The sequence below is a fragment of the Volvox carteri genome (genome assembly GCF_000143455.1).
Source record: "Volvox carteri f. nagariensis unplaced genomic scaffold VOLCAscaffold_38, whole genome shotgun sequence".
Taxonomy (NCBI): domain Eukaryota; kingdom Viridiplantae; phylum Chlorophyta; class Chlorophyceae; order Chlamydomonadales; family Volvocaceae; genus Volvox; species Volvox carteri.
In genome coordinates, this window is record NW_003307581.1 from 418,039 (window position 1) to 437,562 (window position 19,524).

The window sequence follows — 19,524 nt, forward strand, 5'->3', positions numbered from 1 at the left end:
TACAAGGCAGCTACAAGAGCGCATGCCGGCACACACACACACACACACACACATATGTGCACACACACACACACACATGTGCACACACACACATATGTACACACACATATGTACACACACATATGTACACACACACACACACATACACACACACACACACACACACACACACACACACACACACACACACACACACACACACACACACACACACACACACACACACACATATGTGCACATATACGCGCACAGTGCCTTCTAACCCTACGGCGTTCGGCAGGGCTATCCGGAAGACGGCCGCATTGCTAAGCCATGTATGGAGGTGCTGGTTTTGTGGAAGCCGAGGAAAGTATTTAGCAAACCATCGACTACGTTGGCTGATCAGTGGTCACTGCTTACCTGCCTGCTCTAGCGTTCATTTCGTGTTTAAGGAGATTTTGTTGTGAAAAGAGATTATGCAACCACCAGCTCCACTCCATTCTTTTCACAGCTATCAACAAGGATACTCAAAATCAGTGCGCGAGTGCGTCTAGGCCTGCTCCTAAGCCGAACACTTTTAACGAAACCAAGCGAGGGATCGTTACAAGCCCTTTCTCATCGCCGATGTTGCGCTAGACAGGTACTGAATGCGTCGACATAACTGCCATCATTTATCAAATATTTCTTGATCCTCAAATTTCCTCACGCTGCTGGAGTCTGCACTCCTGGAAGTACAGCTTCGCGTGGCTAGATAGGTTGCGCAAGCGTCTGCATGCTCGTCCGTTCTCACTGCACTCTGCGGCGGTGTACAGTTTTTGTTACAGGGTTATTGAGCAGGAACAATCAAGAGACTGGAGAAGGCGATGCAACCTGCAAACCTTTCTGCAACAGCTAGCAGCCTAGCTTAAGTCAAACCCGGGCGAGAGATTCAACCTGACTTACAGGGTTCAGGCCCAGGTCCTCCATGCTAAGCACATGAGCAGGAAATAATGCAGCATGCTTGTCGTGCGTGCGTTATTAGTATAACTTTAAATCCATTAGGGGCGTACGTACTGCTCCCTGCTGTAGCGCTACAGCTAGCGCTAGCGGCAGGCGTGGAAAGACTCACAATCTTAAGAAATGACAACACTGCGCCAACATACGTGCGTACGTGCAACAAGCTTCCAACCGGTATCCCTCAAAATTCGGGCGTGCGACCCTCCGCGCCTTGGCTGCGTTGCATACGCAAGCATACGCTGAGGCGCAAGCTAAGGGTCGGCATAAAAGGGAATGCAATTTTGTGCTCGACACACCACCTTAAGGTAGACTGCACCCCCATCAAAAAGTACCCTAGAAATCCAGCGGGTCAAGCAGCTAAACCTATGAGGCTCTCCGCGCATGCCTGAAAATGCTGACAGTAGATAATGCAATGTGAATGCTGCACTGTCCCCTCTCCGCTTAAAGCACATGATTTTGCTCGACGAGGCGCAGTACCATACATCGCAAAGCCAAGAACAAACCGATTAGGAAAAATGCTTTCGTTCCTCCAAGGTGGACATATCGCGACCGTACAAGCAGAGAACGCAGGACGGCAGTATCTGGAAAAAACGCAACGGTAATAGCGCCAGCCGAGAATCCCTTCAACTCGATAAAACATATCGTCTGTGTCTATGTGCAGGTAAGTAGAATTCGGGTGCAAGTAATTTTCGCATCCGAGCCACACAGCCAATGCTCCATATTCCTTTCTTTAAAGCACAGCGTCTTCTGGTGGGATGGATATCAGTCATCGCAGCCGCTCGCTCGCCAAGAATTACTACGTATGCATCTCCCTCGGTAAACCATCCGGACTGATGGACGCGCATGATATGCAACACCTGCTCCTCCCAAAAGGAAACATCAATGGCGCCTCCTTCAAATTGGGTAGAGATGCTTAAAAAGACATCGGCAGCAGAAAGCGGCTACGGATATTATGCGAAGTAAAGTATGGATACAAGCCAAAGCACTTATCCAAGTTCGTTGCCCTGGCCAGCCTTCTGGCGGGAACCACAAGCTAATCACCACAGTGCGTCAATGTAGATAAGAGCAACGTCGTTGAGCGCCATAGATGCAAGCAAAGGCATAACGAAGAAACGAGCGCATGGTGGTATAAACGAAAGAGCACGCTGACACCGCGAATTGCATACAGCAGCCATGGCGGCAACGCGCACCTACGCAGGCATCGCTCCGGGCGGCAAGGAGACTAACGGCGCATGTGGCGCTGAGAAGCGCAAGCAAGGGCGGTACGGCAAAGTCGGAGCATGCTAAGGTATTTCCCCTTCCTCGCCTGTGCGACGTCAATTCGCCCTGATGCAACTGGGCCGTACAGACCCTTAAATGCCCACATGGGAACAGCACGAGGCAAGGGCCAAAAAAGAAGCGCCTGCAGGGCTGCAACGATAATAATAGAATGCACGAAGTGGAATGCGGGGAAAAGTCTGGAAACAAGCCAAGAAATGTAGGGAATACTGCAAGCATGGTGCAAGTGCGTGTCTGGCTCGCTGTAAGACAACGAACTTGCAATGACAACCCCCATACCGACCGGGATCAGGTGCGACACCCTGCGACATGCAGAATGGCTGAGGTGCAGCTGACTTCTTGCATTAGCTTTCGGTTTTCCTCGGCCTTCCTCGGCCAGCTACCCACCTGCCTGCCTACATCACACCAAACCGCCTCATTGTCGTCACACCTTTCGAATAGTGATCTCAATCCAAAGTATGGCTAGCGCCAGGCAACACTCCGCATGCACGAAGTGCACGTGATGCATGCACGAGGTGGGCGCCTTCACGGCCACAAAGTGCGGAACAAATGGGCTGGATCATGCATGACACCCGGCCATTCGAAGGCAGCATCTACATACAGAGAATAGAATCCTAGGCACCTGCGGCGCTTAGATGCCACCAGGCATGGCAATTCTATCTACAGCTGCAGACACCGGGCAGCACCTGCGGGAATCGTCAAAGATGCTTAGATGGCAGGTACGCGACCACGGTCCAAGGCAAAACTCGTCTGGGGTTGTGTCGTTATCAAGATCCATGCAGACCTCTGCGCCGTTGGCCTGCTGCAGACTCCAATTCAGCGGAGTTGCCCGCACAACATTATCTCCTCTGGGAGCCCAGGTAGGATAGATGTATGTGTAGGTAGCGTCACTGCTGGACTTGACAGCAAAACCGTTGATGTTGCGGCGCATGGTGTCATTGACCCAGAATTCCACCTTAGTGACACTGGCAGCGTCGGCGCAGGGACCCTGCATGCGCCCGGGGGGGGGTGTCCATTCCGGAAAGCCGGCCGCAGATTTAAAATTGAGGTGTGTGTGTCAACAATTCAGCCATACAGCTCAATATTATCATTATTGTTATCATGACACTGGGTTGAGGCTGCAGCGCCTGCCTTGCATGCGCGCAGCTCTAGTAGATGCTTTGCTTGAAATAGGCCAACGGTTGTGCGGTAAGGCACAAACGTAACTGATTCTGACCCCATGTCAGCAGCTGCAGACGCTGAAGCACGTGAGCCTGTCAGCATAGCTTCCGGTTATTGTGGCTTGTGCAGGATTGTGCACGGTCCCGCTCTGACAATTTCCCGTGCATCTCCAAGTTTAGGAATGGACATCGGCACTCTGGAAGCCACAGAGTGCCTTCCAAAGCAGCTATCTCGCATGGCCCTGCCACTTTGACCCCTCCGATCCCTAAGTGCTTACGAGTCCATCCTGCACATTGCACACCTGCACATTGAGACGCGCTCCTGACAGACAGGGCCTAGTTAACACATGCACGCACACACACGCACATGCACACACGCACATCCCCAGGATAGTCATCATGTGCTCAAGGACATGTATGCTACATGCACGCGGTGCATGCATGCGGAGTCCCACTAACTACCCGCGCTTAGCCGCTAGCAAACCTAACCTAGATTCGCATGCTTGCATCACATACACGCATAACTTACAGGGTAAGGCTCAAAAGTCCATAATCGAAAGCAGTACTGCGTGCTTGCAGGTGTACGGCCGGGCTTGGTTGTAAAAGTTGGCAAGGCGCCAAAGGGCGTTAAGCCCGTTGTCATTAAGCAGCTGTACGGAAATTGAAGGAGGGGTCAGGAAGGGAAGTGTGAAGGACAATGTTTGGGGTCGCTTCCAAGATTGCTCATTCGGATTTTGCGTGTTGAAGATTTATGTTCTCATGTATGCGCAATAAAGCAGACGTGGCGGCCACACGGCGACGACTCTAGGGCCATCATGTTCAACATGTGCCGTGCCGAGGCAATTTAATCTTGGTAGGTCTGAAACTGCTCTCGCCTATGAAAAGGTGTGCAGGAAACGCTAAGGAAACGCTAAGTAAACAAACGCGATATCAGCGTCTTGGGCGCTAGCCTCCCGGGCTTCAAGGCCAAGGAATTTTACCTATATGCAACGCACGCGCTTCAGTCCCAGACGACCTGTACACTATCCCAGGACGACATGCAACACCGCTATTTGGACAACACCTCGGCCCCGGCCCATGCCCACTAAAACAGTTCGCAGCTGTGTGTTTCCAGGCCTCCACGCGCCGGAGATGAAACCGCCGGGGAGATACAGCCCATAAACCCCTCTCGATTACCACCTACCCAACACTCACGTGCAGTTAGGGAAAAGAACATCCAGTTCGCAGTTTTCGGTAGCCAAGCCGCTGATGCATGTATTGGGCATACCCGCTATACCGTTGTCGTCGATAAGCGGCGGGATGGAGAGTAACCCATCAATCGTGACCTCTATGGTGTGGTGATTAAGGTAAGCTGGACACTCCTCGGGTATCAGGGTATTCAGGAAATGAGTTGCAAGTTCGTTACCCGTGTTGGACAGGAATACGGGGACTGCAGAGTTTCCGGGATCAACGGTTTTGAACGCGCCGCAGATTATGATGGTGTCTTTATTGCAGACCTTCAACTCTAATGGATTGCTGATGAAAGCGCCAACCATTTGCGACGCTGCTGTCATCCTGGAGATCACGGTGGAACTGTAGTTTTCGCATAGCTCCGGGGTAATTACGAAAGGGATAATTCCTGGCCGCTCGTCCGGGTAGATCTTTAAGTTGACACAAGTTTGGCATTCGGAGAAAACAACCGGCACTGGGGGGGGCGGCGGTGGGGGCGGCAGTGGGGGTAGCGGTGGGGGCGGCGGTGGGGGCGGCGGTGGGGGAGGCGGGACAGGTGGCGGGGGAGGTGGCGGAGAGGGAGGGGGCGGTGGGGAAGATGGAACATCGACGGGGCAGCACTTATTGTTCGAACTGAACAGAGCAATAGAACAGGCGCCACGGTCCATTACGGACAACGGCGGCGGAACGCACAGCTGCTCCAGGTTGGTGCAACCCTTGCCCGCTCGGTTAGTTCTCAGGGTGATGCAGATCTCCGCGCCATCAGCGGTGGTGAGATTGAGGCCCAGTCGTGTGAGCTTCAGGATGGTGTCACCCACGGCGCCTTGGGGGGCCGCCTCAAAATTGGGTCTGACAACCGTTGGGGCACCGTTCAAGGTGGCGGAGAGGAGAACTCCAGGAACATCGCAACTGCTGTATGTATTGATCTGCAGGGCAGATTTGCGGTGCAACAGGACATGAGCGGGCGAGAGTTAGGTTGGCGAGCAGCCTTCAAAATTGGGGCGCGATACGGGGTTGTTTAAGAGCACCTTGCCGCACTCAACGCCTGCGGTACGCACCGCAGCGCGCAACTCACGCAATACCAGCCGGTGCAGTTTCCAGTGACGTGGAAGGTTTTAATGACTTTCTGTTGAACCCCTCTGCAGGACGGAAAATTCACCTTTTGACCGTAAGTCCATTCCAGCCTGACAGCACATTAATTGCAGTGGAGCCATTACATACGTCGTCCCGGTTTATTTAGCACAAGGACCGTGGAGAGCCAACACGCCAAACGCGAAAAAAGCCTTGCAACACGACAACTTTAGATATCCGCAAAACCTAAACAGGTCTTGGCGCCACCGGGTTATCGGAGCTGAAATACTAGAATCAAATTGGTTCCAGCGATATTCGGGAAAGCTGCACTGCTTCATGAGGTGATGATGGGCAGCGTGATATGAATGGGGAGGGTGTGCCCGGACTGCGGAAAATAATTAACAGCCAACTTTTGCGCATCTTCGCACCTTTACAGCGAGATGGAATTACTACGATTTAATTGTCTGAGGCCCGTATGCGTGCCATTGGCGCTCGTCGGGATCTTCAGGACGAAGCTTTGTTTGTGCGTTATCACGAGACAAGCAAGCCCACATTTTGAACATCGAGAAGTAAGAAGACAGCTCCAACCTTAAACACAGCAAACACAGTAAACACAGCAAAAGCAGCCCTTCGACCGCATTAGCCTAACTAGGACCTAACTAGGGCTAGAACTGCGACAGGTTCGTTTGATTACAGGAAGTGTTTCAATTGCTTTGTTAACTGTTGCCGGCATTGCTCGCCTACTGTCAGACTCCGTATCGCTCGCAAAACGCAAGGAATACTTGCAAACAGGCACTTACCTCGAGCTTCTTCAGGTCCGCCTGGGTGCAGCAATAGCTTGTGCAGCCCGGACGGCGAAGGACGCGAATGGTGAAGCAGTACGTGTTGTTGCCCCTGTACTTGTAGGGATTGACTACATCGTAGGCCCCGTTGCTGTCACATTCACAGAATGGAAAGTCCGGAAACAGACCAACTAGGTCCGCCGCCAAGAGCAAATGCCCCAGCGAGGCCCTACGTCACAGAATAACAATTTCTGTCAAGAGTTCCCAGTTTTCAAGAACCACGGGTGAGTGAGGCACGCGAGTCGAGCTCGGCGGCGACAATTTCTTTAAAACAATCTTTAGAGCGTGCATTTAATGCAGGCATAGGGCAATCCTGATGCCTAACGTGCCCGCTGCAATTAACGCGCAAATAAAAGCGAACAGTAAGACAGTCGTCAGATGGTGATTACAACAAGGCAGAACATGGCAGAACATGGCAGAACGTGATTTCTTCAATTAGAAACTTTCAGAGATAGCCCTAGCCCTTGAAATGAGCGACTTACAAGAGCACTAGAGTCAACGCTCCGGCGACCTGCATCCCAATCGTCCGAAAGTATTAGTGGAGCTGACCTGTAGTTCTATTGGCGCGTATTGGCCAATGCAGAGCGGGGATATAGGAATCTCCTTGCTTTTTTTATCGGTGTACCTGTTACGGCTCGCAGGAGCGTTATACGTCTATAAATATATTTGTAAAGTAGATTATATACAATAACATCCTTTGGTGAGGATACGGATAAAACATGAAGCAATGTGCAGATCCTTCCCTGAAGTACGTGTACGGATACCCCTCGTTCCTCCGGCTGACAGACTGAGTATAATCGGTATGACGACCCCGGTGATATGCTATTGACGTAGCTTAATATGTTTACATGCGTTTATTCCACGTTCTTCTTCGCTGCTTCTACTCTGTTCGTCACTTCGTACGACCTTTGGATTGCTGCATGACTGTGACTCAGATATGGGTTGAGGTCAATACGTACCTAAAGTATGGCCTTTGTATATATCGGCTTAAATATTGTGACTCAATATCACTATAGCGATCGAGGCTCGGCATTCAAATTCTGTATCGGCGCGAAAGCCCATGGACAATCAGCAGTTTAAAAGGAATAGTTTATTATATTGGGATAATGGGTGCTGTCGTCTTATGCACCTCTCATAACTCCTCTTCGCACCTGGAGTCACCTAGTGCCGTCGTTCGTAGCTAAGTGCAGTAACACTATTCCCTGGATACTTATGAAATAAACATTATTGGCTGTATTCAAAATATTACTTCCTAATTAATGGAGCGTGATGCCATGCCATCACCTCGGCTGAAATCGCTGTCTGGGAAATCGCTCGACGGGAGTTCAGTCCGTGGAGGTGACCGCTGCGCACGTGTGTCAAAGCCATTACAAAAATTCCTGGCCATTTTGGAAGGCAGTCCTTGGCCGTTTAACCAAAGCAGACGACTTCTCTCCTTGCTTTTCAGCGAAAAGTTGGCATTCAAGCGGTGATCAACCAAAAAAAGTCATACTAGAAACTTAATAAGAAAGGAACGCACAAAAGAGCAATGCAGATCCGTGCAGGCTCTGGGCCCCATCACGCATCGAGGACGGCAGGCTGCTTTCCGTGAACCTCGCGATTAAGTGATCTTGAGCGCGGGTGATAACAGTCACTCCTGCAGGAGAGAACAAAACCTGTTTGTCCGCATTTGCCAGCATACAAAGGATCAAAGTGCGCCTTGTGGGAAGCCTTCTTAAGAAACATCCAGGGTAAGGCGGCGGGCGCTTGGCGGACTAGCAATCGAACGAGAAATGGGGCGGGCTATATGACACCAATCGCCCTACTGCATGTCTCAAGCACATTAACGTGCAATTCATTTGCATACATCTAACATAAACTCCCCAAAAATGGTGCGACTGTCGTAAACGGACTTCCTAGTTAAGGCAAAATGCTGGCCGGTGATGCTGTATCGATAGGTAGCGGCGGTCAGCGAGCGGAAAGCGCGCGGACTATCCCGTGCCAGCCATGTTCTTTTGACGATGCCCTGCCTAAAACGCCAGCTGGAGCAGCTCGCTGAGTAACATTATATAGGTGTCATATCAGCGGTGTGCCCTAGGAAGGTTCTGTATGGCCAATTGAGTAATCTTCAACGAAATGGTTTTGAGCCATTCACGCTGCTCTGTGCACACCCAAACACGCTTTCCAACTCGTAATCTACGCTGCCACTCGCATTGACGTTTGCCCCCACATTTACATCGGCGCACATTGGAGATCCCCCCGGCTGAAGGTTGAGAGGCAAAGTATTCTCGTTCGCACATGCAAAGCTACAGCTAAGTCAAACGCACAAATGCGGGGGCCGTCTGTAAAAGCCGGCGCGGCCATTATTGTGGCGCCAAGTGGAGATCTCCCGTTCGCATGGACTCGGCGCGTCTGAGCGCGATGTGCCCGGTCTCCCAGACCCCTGAGGAAAAAGTAGCTACAGCTAAAAAGGGGGTGTGTCCGCCATAATACTACGCATTTCGCGCCCCCGGAGGACAACGTCCTGACTCATATTTCACTCGGAGGCCCCCATGGGCCGGTGGGCATTCATTGAAAGACATGCAGCTCATCCTCGACCACTCCGCAGTCAGAAAGCCTGCAGGTACCTCAGCTCGCGGCCATTAGGCCTGTTAGCTTCCAGTTCCCAACAACCGAATCTCAAATGCATGAGCGCCCGATGCAATAGCCGAGGCAGCACGGCCCCGGTGTGAGCGAGCCCCGCCAATCGAGATCCCTTGCTAGGAGATGCTCTTATCCAGTCCGGATTCCGGCAAGCTTTAACCCCATCTGGTGACTCCGGCGGGAAAACCTCGTGGGTCGGCCAAAGGGTGTCAGCACACGCCCTCCTCGCATCAAGTCGCTTAGAGAAATCGCTCAGGATATCACCGATAAGCAGCTTCACGGTAGCATACTGAGCAACCAAATTCTCGCCCTGTAGGCCCTCAGGCCCGCGCTGGCCAGGAAGGCAAGGATGCTTCCTGACCACCAATCAGCAATACCCTCGACCGCTAGGCCCAGGTCTGAAACGAACGCTCGGTGGCACATTGCCCCGCCGGGCCTCTTCACCATGGAACTCCCAAACCTAAGAACACGGGTAGCACAATGGAACTGCTGTGTGTCATCTGGGGTAGCTTATCACGGTAGAGACAGATCATGGTGGGTTTCGTGCACCTACAACGGCTCGCATGAAAGTGTGCTGCTCCTTGACCATAGGATTGGTCATAGTGCTTTCAAAGTTCATATTGATGCACTTGATTAAGTAAGGGCCCGACACTTGTGGACCACACGAGAAGACGGCGGGACGGCAAGTATGTTGTATGGGCCCATGCAAAGCTTAGGCGCTTAGTAACCTTTTTGCCGCGGTGCATTGCGGCGAGGCCAAACGTGGCTCGCCTCCCCGCGGCGAATAGTTGCTTCGTGCAGGCAGTAAAACGCTGTCCCGGACCGCACTGCAGCCCGACCTTAGTACGGTACGGTCAACACGCGCAGCCTAGTCCCACCCAACGAAACCATTGCTGTCTCCATGAGCCGCTTGCGCTCGCACGTTGGTCACCAAGGATAGAAGCACTTCACACTTGTTAACAGTATTTGCCGCCATGCCAGTCGCCTGACAAGTGATGATCTAGAAAACCGAGCAAGCACTGTGCTCGCTCATGCCCGGTTGCCACTAGGGATGCATTATCGTCGAAATGCAGGTCAGTGGGCTCGCCCCCACCCAACAGTGACACACTAAGGCCTCGTAGGCCTGTCCAACACTGTGGACGGCGCAGGAGACATTTGGTGTCGTGTGTGCATCATTATAGTGGACAAACATACCTCAATCAGGCGTCTGAATCAGAGTGTAACACTTGAACGGCACCCCTGCGGCAAACCCACGGCCAATCGAAATTCGGGTCCAAGCCTGTCACCCATCTTCACGCGGGCCTTGACTCCTGTGCAGCTTGCTTTAAGAGATTCCAGGATGCCCTCCGCTGGCCCATGCTCAGCATTGAAGTGCCGCAGGGTAAACAAATGGTGGTGGTGCGGCGTGCCGAAGCCACTCCTACATCCCGCCTGGCTCGCAGTGTGGGTATTGATATCCTGGCAGAATCGGATAACCCGATGTGGGATTACTGTGGGACGGCTCACAGCGATACCCCGTCAATCATCATAGCAGGAGAGGCAGCTCCCTTCTTAATGACGGGGGAATGATGTGTTGGTACCCCTAAGTCTATGCTCCACTTGCTGATTTCTAGAAGGATATTCGTTCACATTCTACGCATGTCAAGATTATGCGGGGGCCCTTGTCTGGCCCCTCGCATGGCCCACAAAGCTGATATTCATCCATCGACGGCGAAGAGGCTATGAGAGCACCTGATTACATACCCGCACCGCGCGTGCGCGCAAGGAGTTCAACAATGGTAACAAAATGTAACAACGACCATGTATGCGCCCTGGCCAGCACCTTTTTCTCGAATGGATCTGCGCACGTTTGCTGTGTAATTAAGCTTTGGAATCCGCCGTTCCATCCGCCGTTCCATCCGATCTTGCGTTTCCAACGAGGTAGGTGTCAGGTTATCGTCTCGCGATTGGACAGCAGCAGCAGCAGCAGCAGTAGCAGCAGAAAAAGCGACCATTCTGCGGCAGCTCCTCCAAACAAACAGATTGAGGCAACAGACGGAGGCCAAGTAGTTGTCCGTCGCTGTCCGTCGCTATCCATCGCTGTCCGTGTGCGTGGCTCGCGCACGCATGTGACGTGTGTGTGGTGCGGGCGCGTCCATGAGGGTGTGTTCATTCAGTATGAAATTGTGTTAATAGTGTTGTTGCAAAACCTGGCATTCATGAGAAGCAGAATGCAGATTCCGATTACTGAAACTATGCCCCGTGTGCGTGTGTTTATGTGCGCATGGTAATGCTGCTAAGAACAGGCACATATTTGGTTACTGCTGCCACCATCAATGCCTTGGGTTGAATCCAAACGTTACATATCAAAAAGTTACGTACAAGAGATTCAAGAAGACCAGGATGGAAATGGGCCAGAGCGAGCTGGGTGGCATGAGCGGAGCACGGCCATACACAGGAAGCATGCATTCAACTTGCACGCACCCAGCCGACCCCCTGATGGGCCCCCTGTAATTTCAGGCGGCAAGCCCATAATGCGAAAAGGTCTAATGCAAGCAAGCGAGTCCAAGCAGACATAGCGGGCGAAAGTACATCACGCCATATCTGTACGACATTTCTTCATCAGCATGTGGGCTGACACGATGCGCAATATGTCGAAATTCGCTCAGATTTCCATGAAGCATACAGCAAAAAGTTATGCGATAAAATCCAGTTATGCAGTCGTTCGCAACTGGAACGTGAAAAGCAGCCAAGCGCAGCCAAGCCGGCCGGGTTGTGACCACAGCTAGCGACACTACTCACCGTGCGAGGTTGTCAACTTTCCATATAGCATGTACGACCTTCAAAACAATTAAGCGTGTGCATGTCGCCACCCGCAACGGCATGGAGACGACCGTCACACATGAAAGTGCATGTGACCGACGTAAAGCAGTTACATCGAGCATGTTCAGCCAGTGTCCACGTCACCTCTACTGTACGGAAACCAGCGCCGGCCCCAACGTAGGTTCAACACCAACGTCCCGAACAGGCCAAGCTAGGAAGCCGTCGCCGCGCACTACAGCTTAATGTATATGTAACAGAACTTAATGTATTAAACAAGAAGCTCGTTGCAGGTACGAGCGGAAGTGCAAACCGACCTAATATGGACATACGCGAATCCTGCGTTCCTAATAGTGTTTCCTAAAGTGGCTGTTGTCCAATGCAAGGAACGGGATGGGAGGTAGCTGCCAGGGGCTCCACGCCGAAGCAAACGCCTCACTTGACCAAGCAACCGAAACAAGCCCCATATTACCACTGTCGGGCCACGACACCATTCCTTAGGAGCCACGAGTTTCGCAGTCGAACCCAACCGGTCTCCCCGGCCCCCTGCAGTCCGCACGCGTGCAGTCACCTCTCGGTAGTCGCTTATTTTTATGCTCCGATTCACGCCCGTCCCACACCGCCAATGTCCCTTGCCGGTCTCCATGTGTGCCGACCACACGGCCCACACGGGAAACCATTCTACATGGATGGTTTAGGGGACGAATGGCGATCCAATTGACGCGTACATCGGGCAGCACTTCTTGGTTGGGTCAAAGATGTTAATGAAGCACGCGTTGGTGTAGGGACCCAGGCAGAAGTCGTTCAGGGAAGTGGTGCTGTCCAGCTCCATGCAGATCTCGGCACCGTTTGCCAGCTGCAATGTCCAGTCCAGCGGAGTAGCGCGCACCGTGTCCTCACCCACAGCGCCCCAAGTTGGGGAAAGGAAGGTGTAGCTGGCAGCTCCATTTGGCTTGACATAAAATCCCCTAAGGCTGCGGCGCAGGGCGTCGCTGGCCCAGAACTCCGCCTTCGAGAACGTGGTGGCGTTGGCGCAGGGACCCTGCGCACAAGAGGAAAGAAGTGATGGAGGCAATGGAGGTTCCACATAGGTGCTGTGGAAAAAGCAAGACGACAGGTTGCAATCGAAGGCGTGGAGGGAACAGTGCTACACGCCAGTGTTCCGGAGGCTATTGCGCATGCAGGCCTTCACGCAGCCGCCCAAAAATGCCAGGCCCCGGAGCGAGTTTGTTGGATTTTCGCAAGCATTGTTGGAAAGTCCGATAACATTTTCAAAGGGTAATTGCTCAAGGCAAGATAGATTGCTGGAGCCCATAGAGTCCGTGCGTGCTTGTATTCAGCGCCTCCCTACACAATCTCTTCGTCCTCCTCATTCATCTTTTTCGATCCTACTTTTGATAGCTGCATGCAAAACACCATGGGGCATGCTCCACGGCAGCGTAACCCCCCTTCGTATGTGCAGTAGCTGCCGTACAACACGGCACCCTGTTAGTTACTAAAACACGCTAAAACGCATTCTCAGCATCTCTAGAGGCCTTTTTCGGCGCCCAGTATGCACTGTAAACGTGGAAGACATTAATTTACTTGATCGCTTGCTGTCGCGCACTACACTGCAGGTCGCCAAACTGGGCTGGGTGGGGCAGCTGGTTAAAGCAGCGTGCATGTATATGTCTCCTCCCTTATCACGCTCCTTCCCGCTGTACACCATACACCCTGCACCATGCGCCATACTCACACCCAGACCCAGCCGTGCGGTAACGGTGTACCCCTATAGAATGGCATGCAGGATGTGTAAAACATACGCGAAACCCCTTGCTGTGAAGCGCCTCCGTTGAATGCCTTGAATGATCCTAATGGATAGACAACTAAGCTCGCTTGCGGCTGTAAGCTACCCGAAAAAAGGTACACTCACCACGGACGGCGAGATAACCGCGAATGTGAAGCAGTACTGGGTGCGCAGAGGCTTGCTTCCCGGCTTAGTCGTGTAGAAGGGGAAGGCAGCAAAAGGTGTCGTGCCCTGCTTGAACTCGCAGCTGCAGCCAGGACACGGATCGCCGAGGCGGTGGACGGGGGTCAAAAGAGGGCAGACGGATGTCAGTGCACAGCACGTCTGCCACACAATCGCAGATACCTTGCACGCAAAGACGACGTAATGGACGGGACAGCCGACCGCACATACGGGGCTGTGCAAGCCGGGCGACATGCTGTGGCGCTTGCTTGTCTTTAGCTAAACAATTGTAGGGGGGAGCCGTACGTGCGACAGATAGAGCACATTCATTCATACCCCACCGTCCGCTTGCCGTGGAAGCGGCCTCAATACCCCCATCCACCCTGTCTAACGTCTACGGTCAGCTTCATGGGGTGACCTCAAGGAGGATGGTACGACTGGTACGGAGTGAACTATGAGCATCAGGCTAGCGTCCAACAAGACATTGACGACGTGCCGCTAGTCCCTGAGCAGTTTGCTGGGTCAAGCAACAGCAACAAGTCGAGGGAGTTCCTCCTGATAGGCATGATGGCATGGAACTGCCCGCACATACCGTCCCTGATACCGCTTCCATGCAGCCAGCAATTATACTGTGCGGCCCGCATGGTAACTAATAAAGGCCGAGAGGCAGGTAACAAACAGCAATTTAGACGGAAAGCAAGCGCGGACTTCTGCACTCTCCATACGTGAATCCAAGCCTCCGGCAATAGTAAAGTCGTACCGAAGCATCTCACATGCATTTCGGGAAGTCGACGGGAGGCGGAGTCAAAGCGACACTTGTCGTAGCATCAGGGCAGATCATGGTGGATGTTTGAAGCAGTGACCGCCGTCTTGAGGTGGCTGTGCCTTCCAGGCTTGCGATTGTGACCGTAACCGTGTGGCCGATGAGGTAAGGCGGTGCCACGCCGCCGGGCACCACAAGATTGAGGAACTCAGCCACAAGCGCGTCAGCGTATGGGGCAACCAATGCGCCGTTGGCATCCCTGAACTTGCCGCAGATAGTGACATTGTTGCCTGTGCAAGTGTTCAGGGTAAAGTTCTTAAATATGCTTGCGTTAGCCGCGCTCGCTGTCTTCAGGAAGGCCGCGGACACATATTTGGCGTACGCATCGCATTGCGCCGGGGTGAAACTGTATGGAAATACTGCGGTGGGGCCTGCTACGAGTGAGAAAGTGACGCACGTGTCACAGGTGCGGAAGCCTGGAGTAATTGGTGGTGGAGGCGGTGGAGGCGGTGGCGGCGGAGGTAGGGAGGGGCAGCAATCATTGTTGGAGCTGAACAGCGCGGCCGAGCATGCGCCAGCGGGCGCCCCGGGGGGCGGAACGCACAGCTGCTCCAGGTTGGTGCAACCCTTGCCCGCGCGGTTAGTTCCCAGGGTGATGCAGATCTCCGCGCCATCAGCGGTGGTGAGGTTGAGGCCCAGCTGCGTGAGCTTCAGGACGGTGGAGCCGGGAAACCCTTGTGGTGCCAGCTCAAAGTTCGGGGCGATGGCCGTGGGAACACCATTCAAAGTGGCCGAGAGGACGACGCCAGGGGCGTTGCACGCCGCCTTGGCATCGATCTAAAACGGCGGTAAGGGTGCGAGGGCCATCCCGGGAGCATGGAGTCGGTAAAAAAGGGGATCGCCAGATATATGTGATGGGACAGCTAGGACCGCAAATACCATTTCAGGTAGATGTGGATGGATGATCGTGAAGAGCATTTGGAGGGCCCTATCCACAGTAGCAAAAGGTTTACAGATGCCATTTGCCGTGCAAGCTGTAATGCTCATTTATCCTTCGAGGCCTATAGTATGAAACTCAAGCTGCAATACGCATGCCAAAAGCGCGGATAATGAACACTTCCTGTCCATGGAATGCGAAAATCCTAAAGACCTAGGTGAGCTACGGGACCAGTTGGCATAGTTCCTGAGGCACCTCGCAAGAAGTGCAGGATCCTATCGTCACAGAAATAAGAACGTGAAACAAGGGCACGAAAGTCAGTGTCTTATCCGAAAAGTAATACTGCCTGACAACCATGCTAGGCAGTTGTTCCTGTGTTAATACTAGAACCCCGGATCGGCTCCTCTTATGAGAGGAACCTTAGCAGACTGATTGAGCAGGACGTAGTCCGGAGTTTAGGGACCACTGACTTTCGTAATCTTTGAAAAACAGCCAAAGTCTTGAGATGCATTACAATACAGGATGGAATTCAGCATCTGATATGTTCACATTTTCCCAACAGTGTATATACAGCTATTGCTGGGTCGCCGAGGAAGCTATAAGCAGGCATGTTCATCGACGTACCTCAAGCTTCTTCGCGTCGGCCTTTAAGCAGCAGTAATCTGTGCAGTTGGTCGGAAGGAGAACCTTTACTGTGGTGCAGTAAGTGTTCGTAGTGCCCTTGCGGATGAAAGGTGACAGGGTGTAAGCTGCAGGGTACTTCTGGCACTGGCAGTAGGGAAACTCCCTGAATTGGTTCGTTTGTGCCGCACGCAGCCCAAGATCCTGGCCGAACGCCGTAGCCCTACGTCACGGAGAACAGAAGCCAAGGTCAGGGGGGCCGGCACTTCGACCAAGCATGTTCGACGATTCGCCAACTCCCGGCAAGACAGAGAAATCGCAAAGTCGCTGGCAGACGATAATGATATGCCTTGGGAAATGATACAGATTCTGACATAACAAACGCGTCTGGTGGTGGGAATTTCTGTGTGAGCTGTGAGACGCCCGGCTTTAACAGGCATGAGGTTCTTGCTATCAGGCGACCCAGTATCTAATGTAGTGACATCCATGAATGCACAAGATTGATATGTATGGAAGGCATAAATCAGAACGTGCAAAAGCTCCACACTTACAAGGATAGGAGGGTCAGTGCTATGACTGTCTTCATTTTGCTTGTCTTTCAAGTACTTGTGAGAAATGGTTCGGAAGCAAGTTATATTTGTGGCTAATTGTTCGATTGCCAATGCCGGCGTTTGGCGAACAGTTGGATCCTTGCGTGGTTGAACTGTACTGAAAATCAGGGTTCACTTGGGCGGCGCTTGTAACGGTGGGCCTTCCAAAAAACCAAATTAAATAACAATTTTATAAAATACAAGCATCTGATAGATTGTTGGGTTGCGCGCACAACTCTTGTCGAATAAGGTCGATTGCTATAGTATCGTCGTCCTTGCCTGTTTGCATGGTTACATTTTTACTTCCCAGAATCCTGGAATAAAAACACCTTTGTCAGGATGGCAGTGAGCTGCATAAGCTAATTTAAACAGGTCCTCATTGTTCGACCATCGCTAGAGAATCAGATTTCCTGAAACTGCAAGATGGAATACGTAACGTGTCACTGCTTGCCAATGATACATGGCTGCCCCCGATGGGCGTAGCTGGTAATGGTGACCCTTTGGCAAAGGTTTTTTTTATGTGTTTTGGCACGTGTAATGAGTGCTGCGAAAAGTGTGGCGTTAAAGCGGCATTGGCATTCAGAGTATTGACGCGAATTCGGGTAGAGGCTCATGCATGCATGCATATGGTTGCGCTGCCCATTCGAACTTGCTTTGCTAACAGATGCGAAGCGCTTACGATGGAGCAGTTAGGGCCAGCATTCACCTTTTCTTTCCTAGTAGAAGCTTTGGTACTTAGCTCTTAGCGCCCCGTAACGAGTCACTTGACATGCACGGCACTAAATATGTATGCCCCGCTACCGTACTTGTTCCATCCTAATAGCACGGCACGATGCACGGCAAACACGTCTACTGAAGCCTGCCTGTTTGAGGTTTTATGCATATCTCTACGTCTAGGAAGTCGATGCGTGGGGGAATGGTCAGAGCCGGGTAGGATTTGATTAACGGCCAGCCCAGTCTTACCTCCCCTGGGCTCTGGACACCGGAGACAGACTGAAGAGCTAAGCATAAAACGCACGTTCACACCCTGAAGACGGGACTACAAAAGCTCAGGTACAAATTTTGAACATACGATTTGGAAAAATTGAAATGCATTTCACAGAGGGCATGGGAAGACGTAAGAACCCAGCGGTAGGACGCGCGCCCATTATATGACAGGACTACAGTGTCCATTGCGAATGGCACTGACATCCATTTAATTTTTTCAATAAAAACGTTTTCCGATCAGAACGAAGAGTGGACGGAATAATTAGCTGGCTGGGTGCAACAAGTGTCACAGTCACGAGGCGGAGGGTTACGTGGTGGGCGGCCGAAGGGGCGGCACGGTGGGCGACGCCGCCGCGCCGAGGATATCGCTTGGCCGGCGGGCGAGCAAGAAGTCAGGGCGGCGAAGGCGCAATGAATCCGCAACTACGAACTCAAACCTCCAATGGAAATCTAACTCTTAAGGTTGTTTTCTTTGTAATTGGCTTCGTCTTTGTTTGCAATGTACGGGCTGAAAAGTGTTATCCCGTTCTCGTGCATTTTTCTGGTCCATATAGTTTGGATATAGTTTTGCTTTGCCATATTCAGCAATCGGTTCTAATGTGGAAATGATAAGGCTAGACAGTATAGCAAATCAGGCACCACAAATTATAGGGGATTCACGAACCAACCTATAAATGCATTTGTATCCTTTTGGTGCTGTTTTCTACAGCTTTATTTTGTTCAATATAGTTGGCATATCCGCCACGTGTTCGGTTTAGCCCCGGCATACAAAGCTGTTTACATAGAGCGCTTTAGGAAAATGCCCCATTCATACACGGATTTTGTAAATAGGTTCGTCCATTAAGTCAGCATGATTAGCATGGTGGGCGACTTCTACATTATGTGCCTCCTAAGCCGCCGATGGGTGAAGCGAGCCCGTGCGCAACTGAGCGCACCAGCTGCCGACGCATATAAGTACATCACCTTCATATTTTACATTGGATGACAGGCTGGGTGATGCACTCGCGCATGCATCTCGTGCGTGACAACTGCAGCTCAATTCGCAAATGCATACGGTATAGTCCCTGTTGGGCGTAGCCTTCTGATTTGACCTTCTCAAACTGAAGGAACTCGTTGACGGATGGTAAAAGCGCGTCTTGGCGGTTAGGAGGCGAAATGGCAAGGGGGACCGACTGGCTGCACGTTCGCGCTCTGTTGCCCATCTGATCTCAGGCGCCGAAACGTATAGCAGCGAAACACCCTACGGCTGCTCAATGGGCCACACGCCGTCCGAGCGGGCAGGCAGAGACCCAAGACGTTCTGCCCATGCGGCGCGACAGCGGCCTGCTGCGTGTCCATTGGCCGACGGCGTGGGAATACGATGCGCGATACAAATGTGCAGGGCTTCTCAAACCACCACCATCTCGCAACCATTTCCGCTAGCTTGACAATGCGCCGTACTTTCAGTCCTGAGCCTTCCCTTTGGTTGCGGTTTTGGCTGTCTAATTGACTTGCGTTGTCACATCTGGGTGGCATTCTAGTTTGTATAATAGTCTCTAGTGCAGTGTACGGCCAACTGGCCCGCTGGCCCTACTCTTCGTGAGTCTGGAGCCCACTGCAACAACCACATACACACACAAGCAGGATACAATCCGAAATTTTAGAAATTGCTAACCCTCTGCCGGGTTTTGCGGAAATTCAGCACATGAGACTACAGCTCGCTTCCATTTAAGGCAATACAGC

General features: G+C 52.2%; 2 protein-coding genes across 2 annotated transcripts; both read right to left on the bottom strand.

The window, feature by feature from the left end:
- Positions 1-671: 671 nt before the first annotated feature.
- Positions 672-7,052, bottom strand: phV23 (extracellular matrix glycoprotein pherophorin-V23; the record flags this gene model as incomplete). Its single annotated transcript, XM_002953782.1, has 8 exons — positions 672-775; positions 2,166-2,215; positions 2,940-3,241; positions 3,943-4,063; positions 4,608-5,097; positions 5,284-5,548; positions 6,494-6,704; positions 7,018-7,052. 8 exons carry the CDS (start codon positions 7,050-7,052, stop codon positions 672-674), a joined length of 1,578 nt encoding a protein of 525 aa, XP_002953828.1.
- Positions 7,053-11,477: 4,425 nt separating this feature from the next.
- On the bottom strand, positions 11,478-16,822 carry VOLCADRAFT_82466 (uncharacterized protein). The gene is made up of 5 exons (XM_002953783.1): positions 16,777-16,822; positions 16,229-16,448; positions 14,678-15,504; positions 13,863-13,989; positions 11,478-12,998 (listed from the first exon to the last, which is right to left on the bottom strand). Exons 1-5 carry the CDS (start codon positions 16,809-16,811, stop codon positions 12,651-12,653), a joined length of 1,557 nt encoding a protein of 518 aa, XP_002953829.1. The 5' UTR covers positions 16,812-16,822; the 3' UTR covers positions 11,478-12,650.
- Positions 16,823-19,524: the final 2,702 nt, after the last annotated feature.

What these genes read in the sequence shown, in the direction of transcription:
- VOLCADRAFT_82466 (XM_002953783.1), bottom strand. Translation starts at nt 16,811, where the DNA reads ATGAAGACAGTCATAGCACTGACCCTCCTATCCTT. An exon ending in GCACTGACCCTCCTATCCTT is followed by an intron (nt 16,449 to 16,776) that starts GTAAGTGTGGAG and finishes TCCGTGACGTAG; the next exon opens with GGCTACGGCGTTCGGCCAGG. An exon ending in GTCGACTTCCCGAAATGCAT is followed by an intron (nt 13,990 to 14,677) that starts GTGAGATGCTTC and finishes TCCTGGCTGCAG; the next exon opens with CTGCGAGTTCAAGCAGGGCA.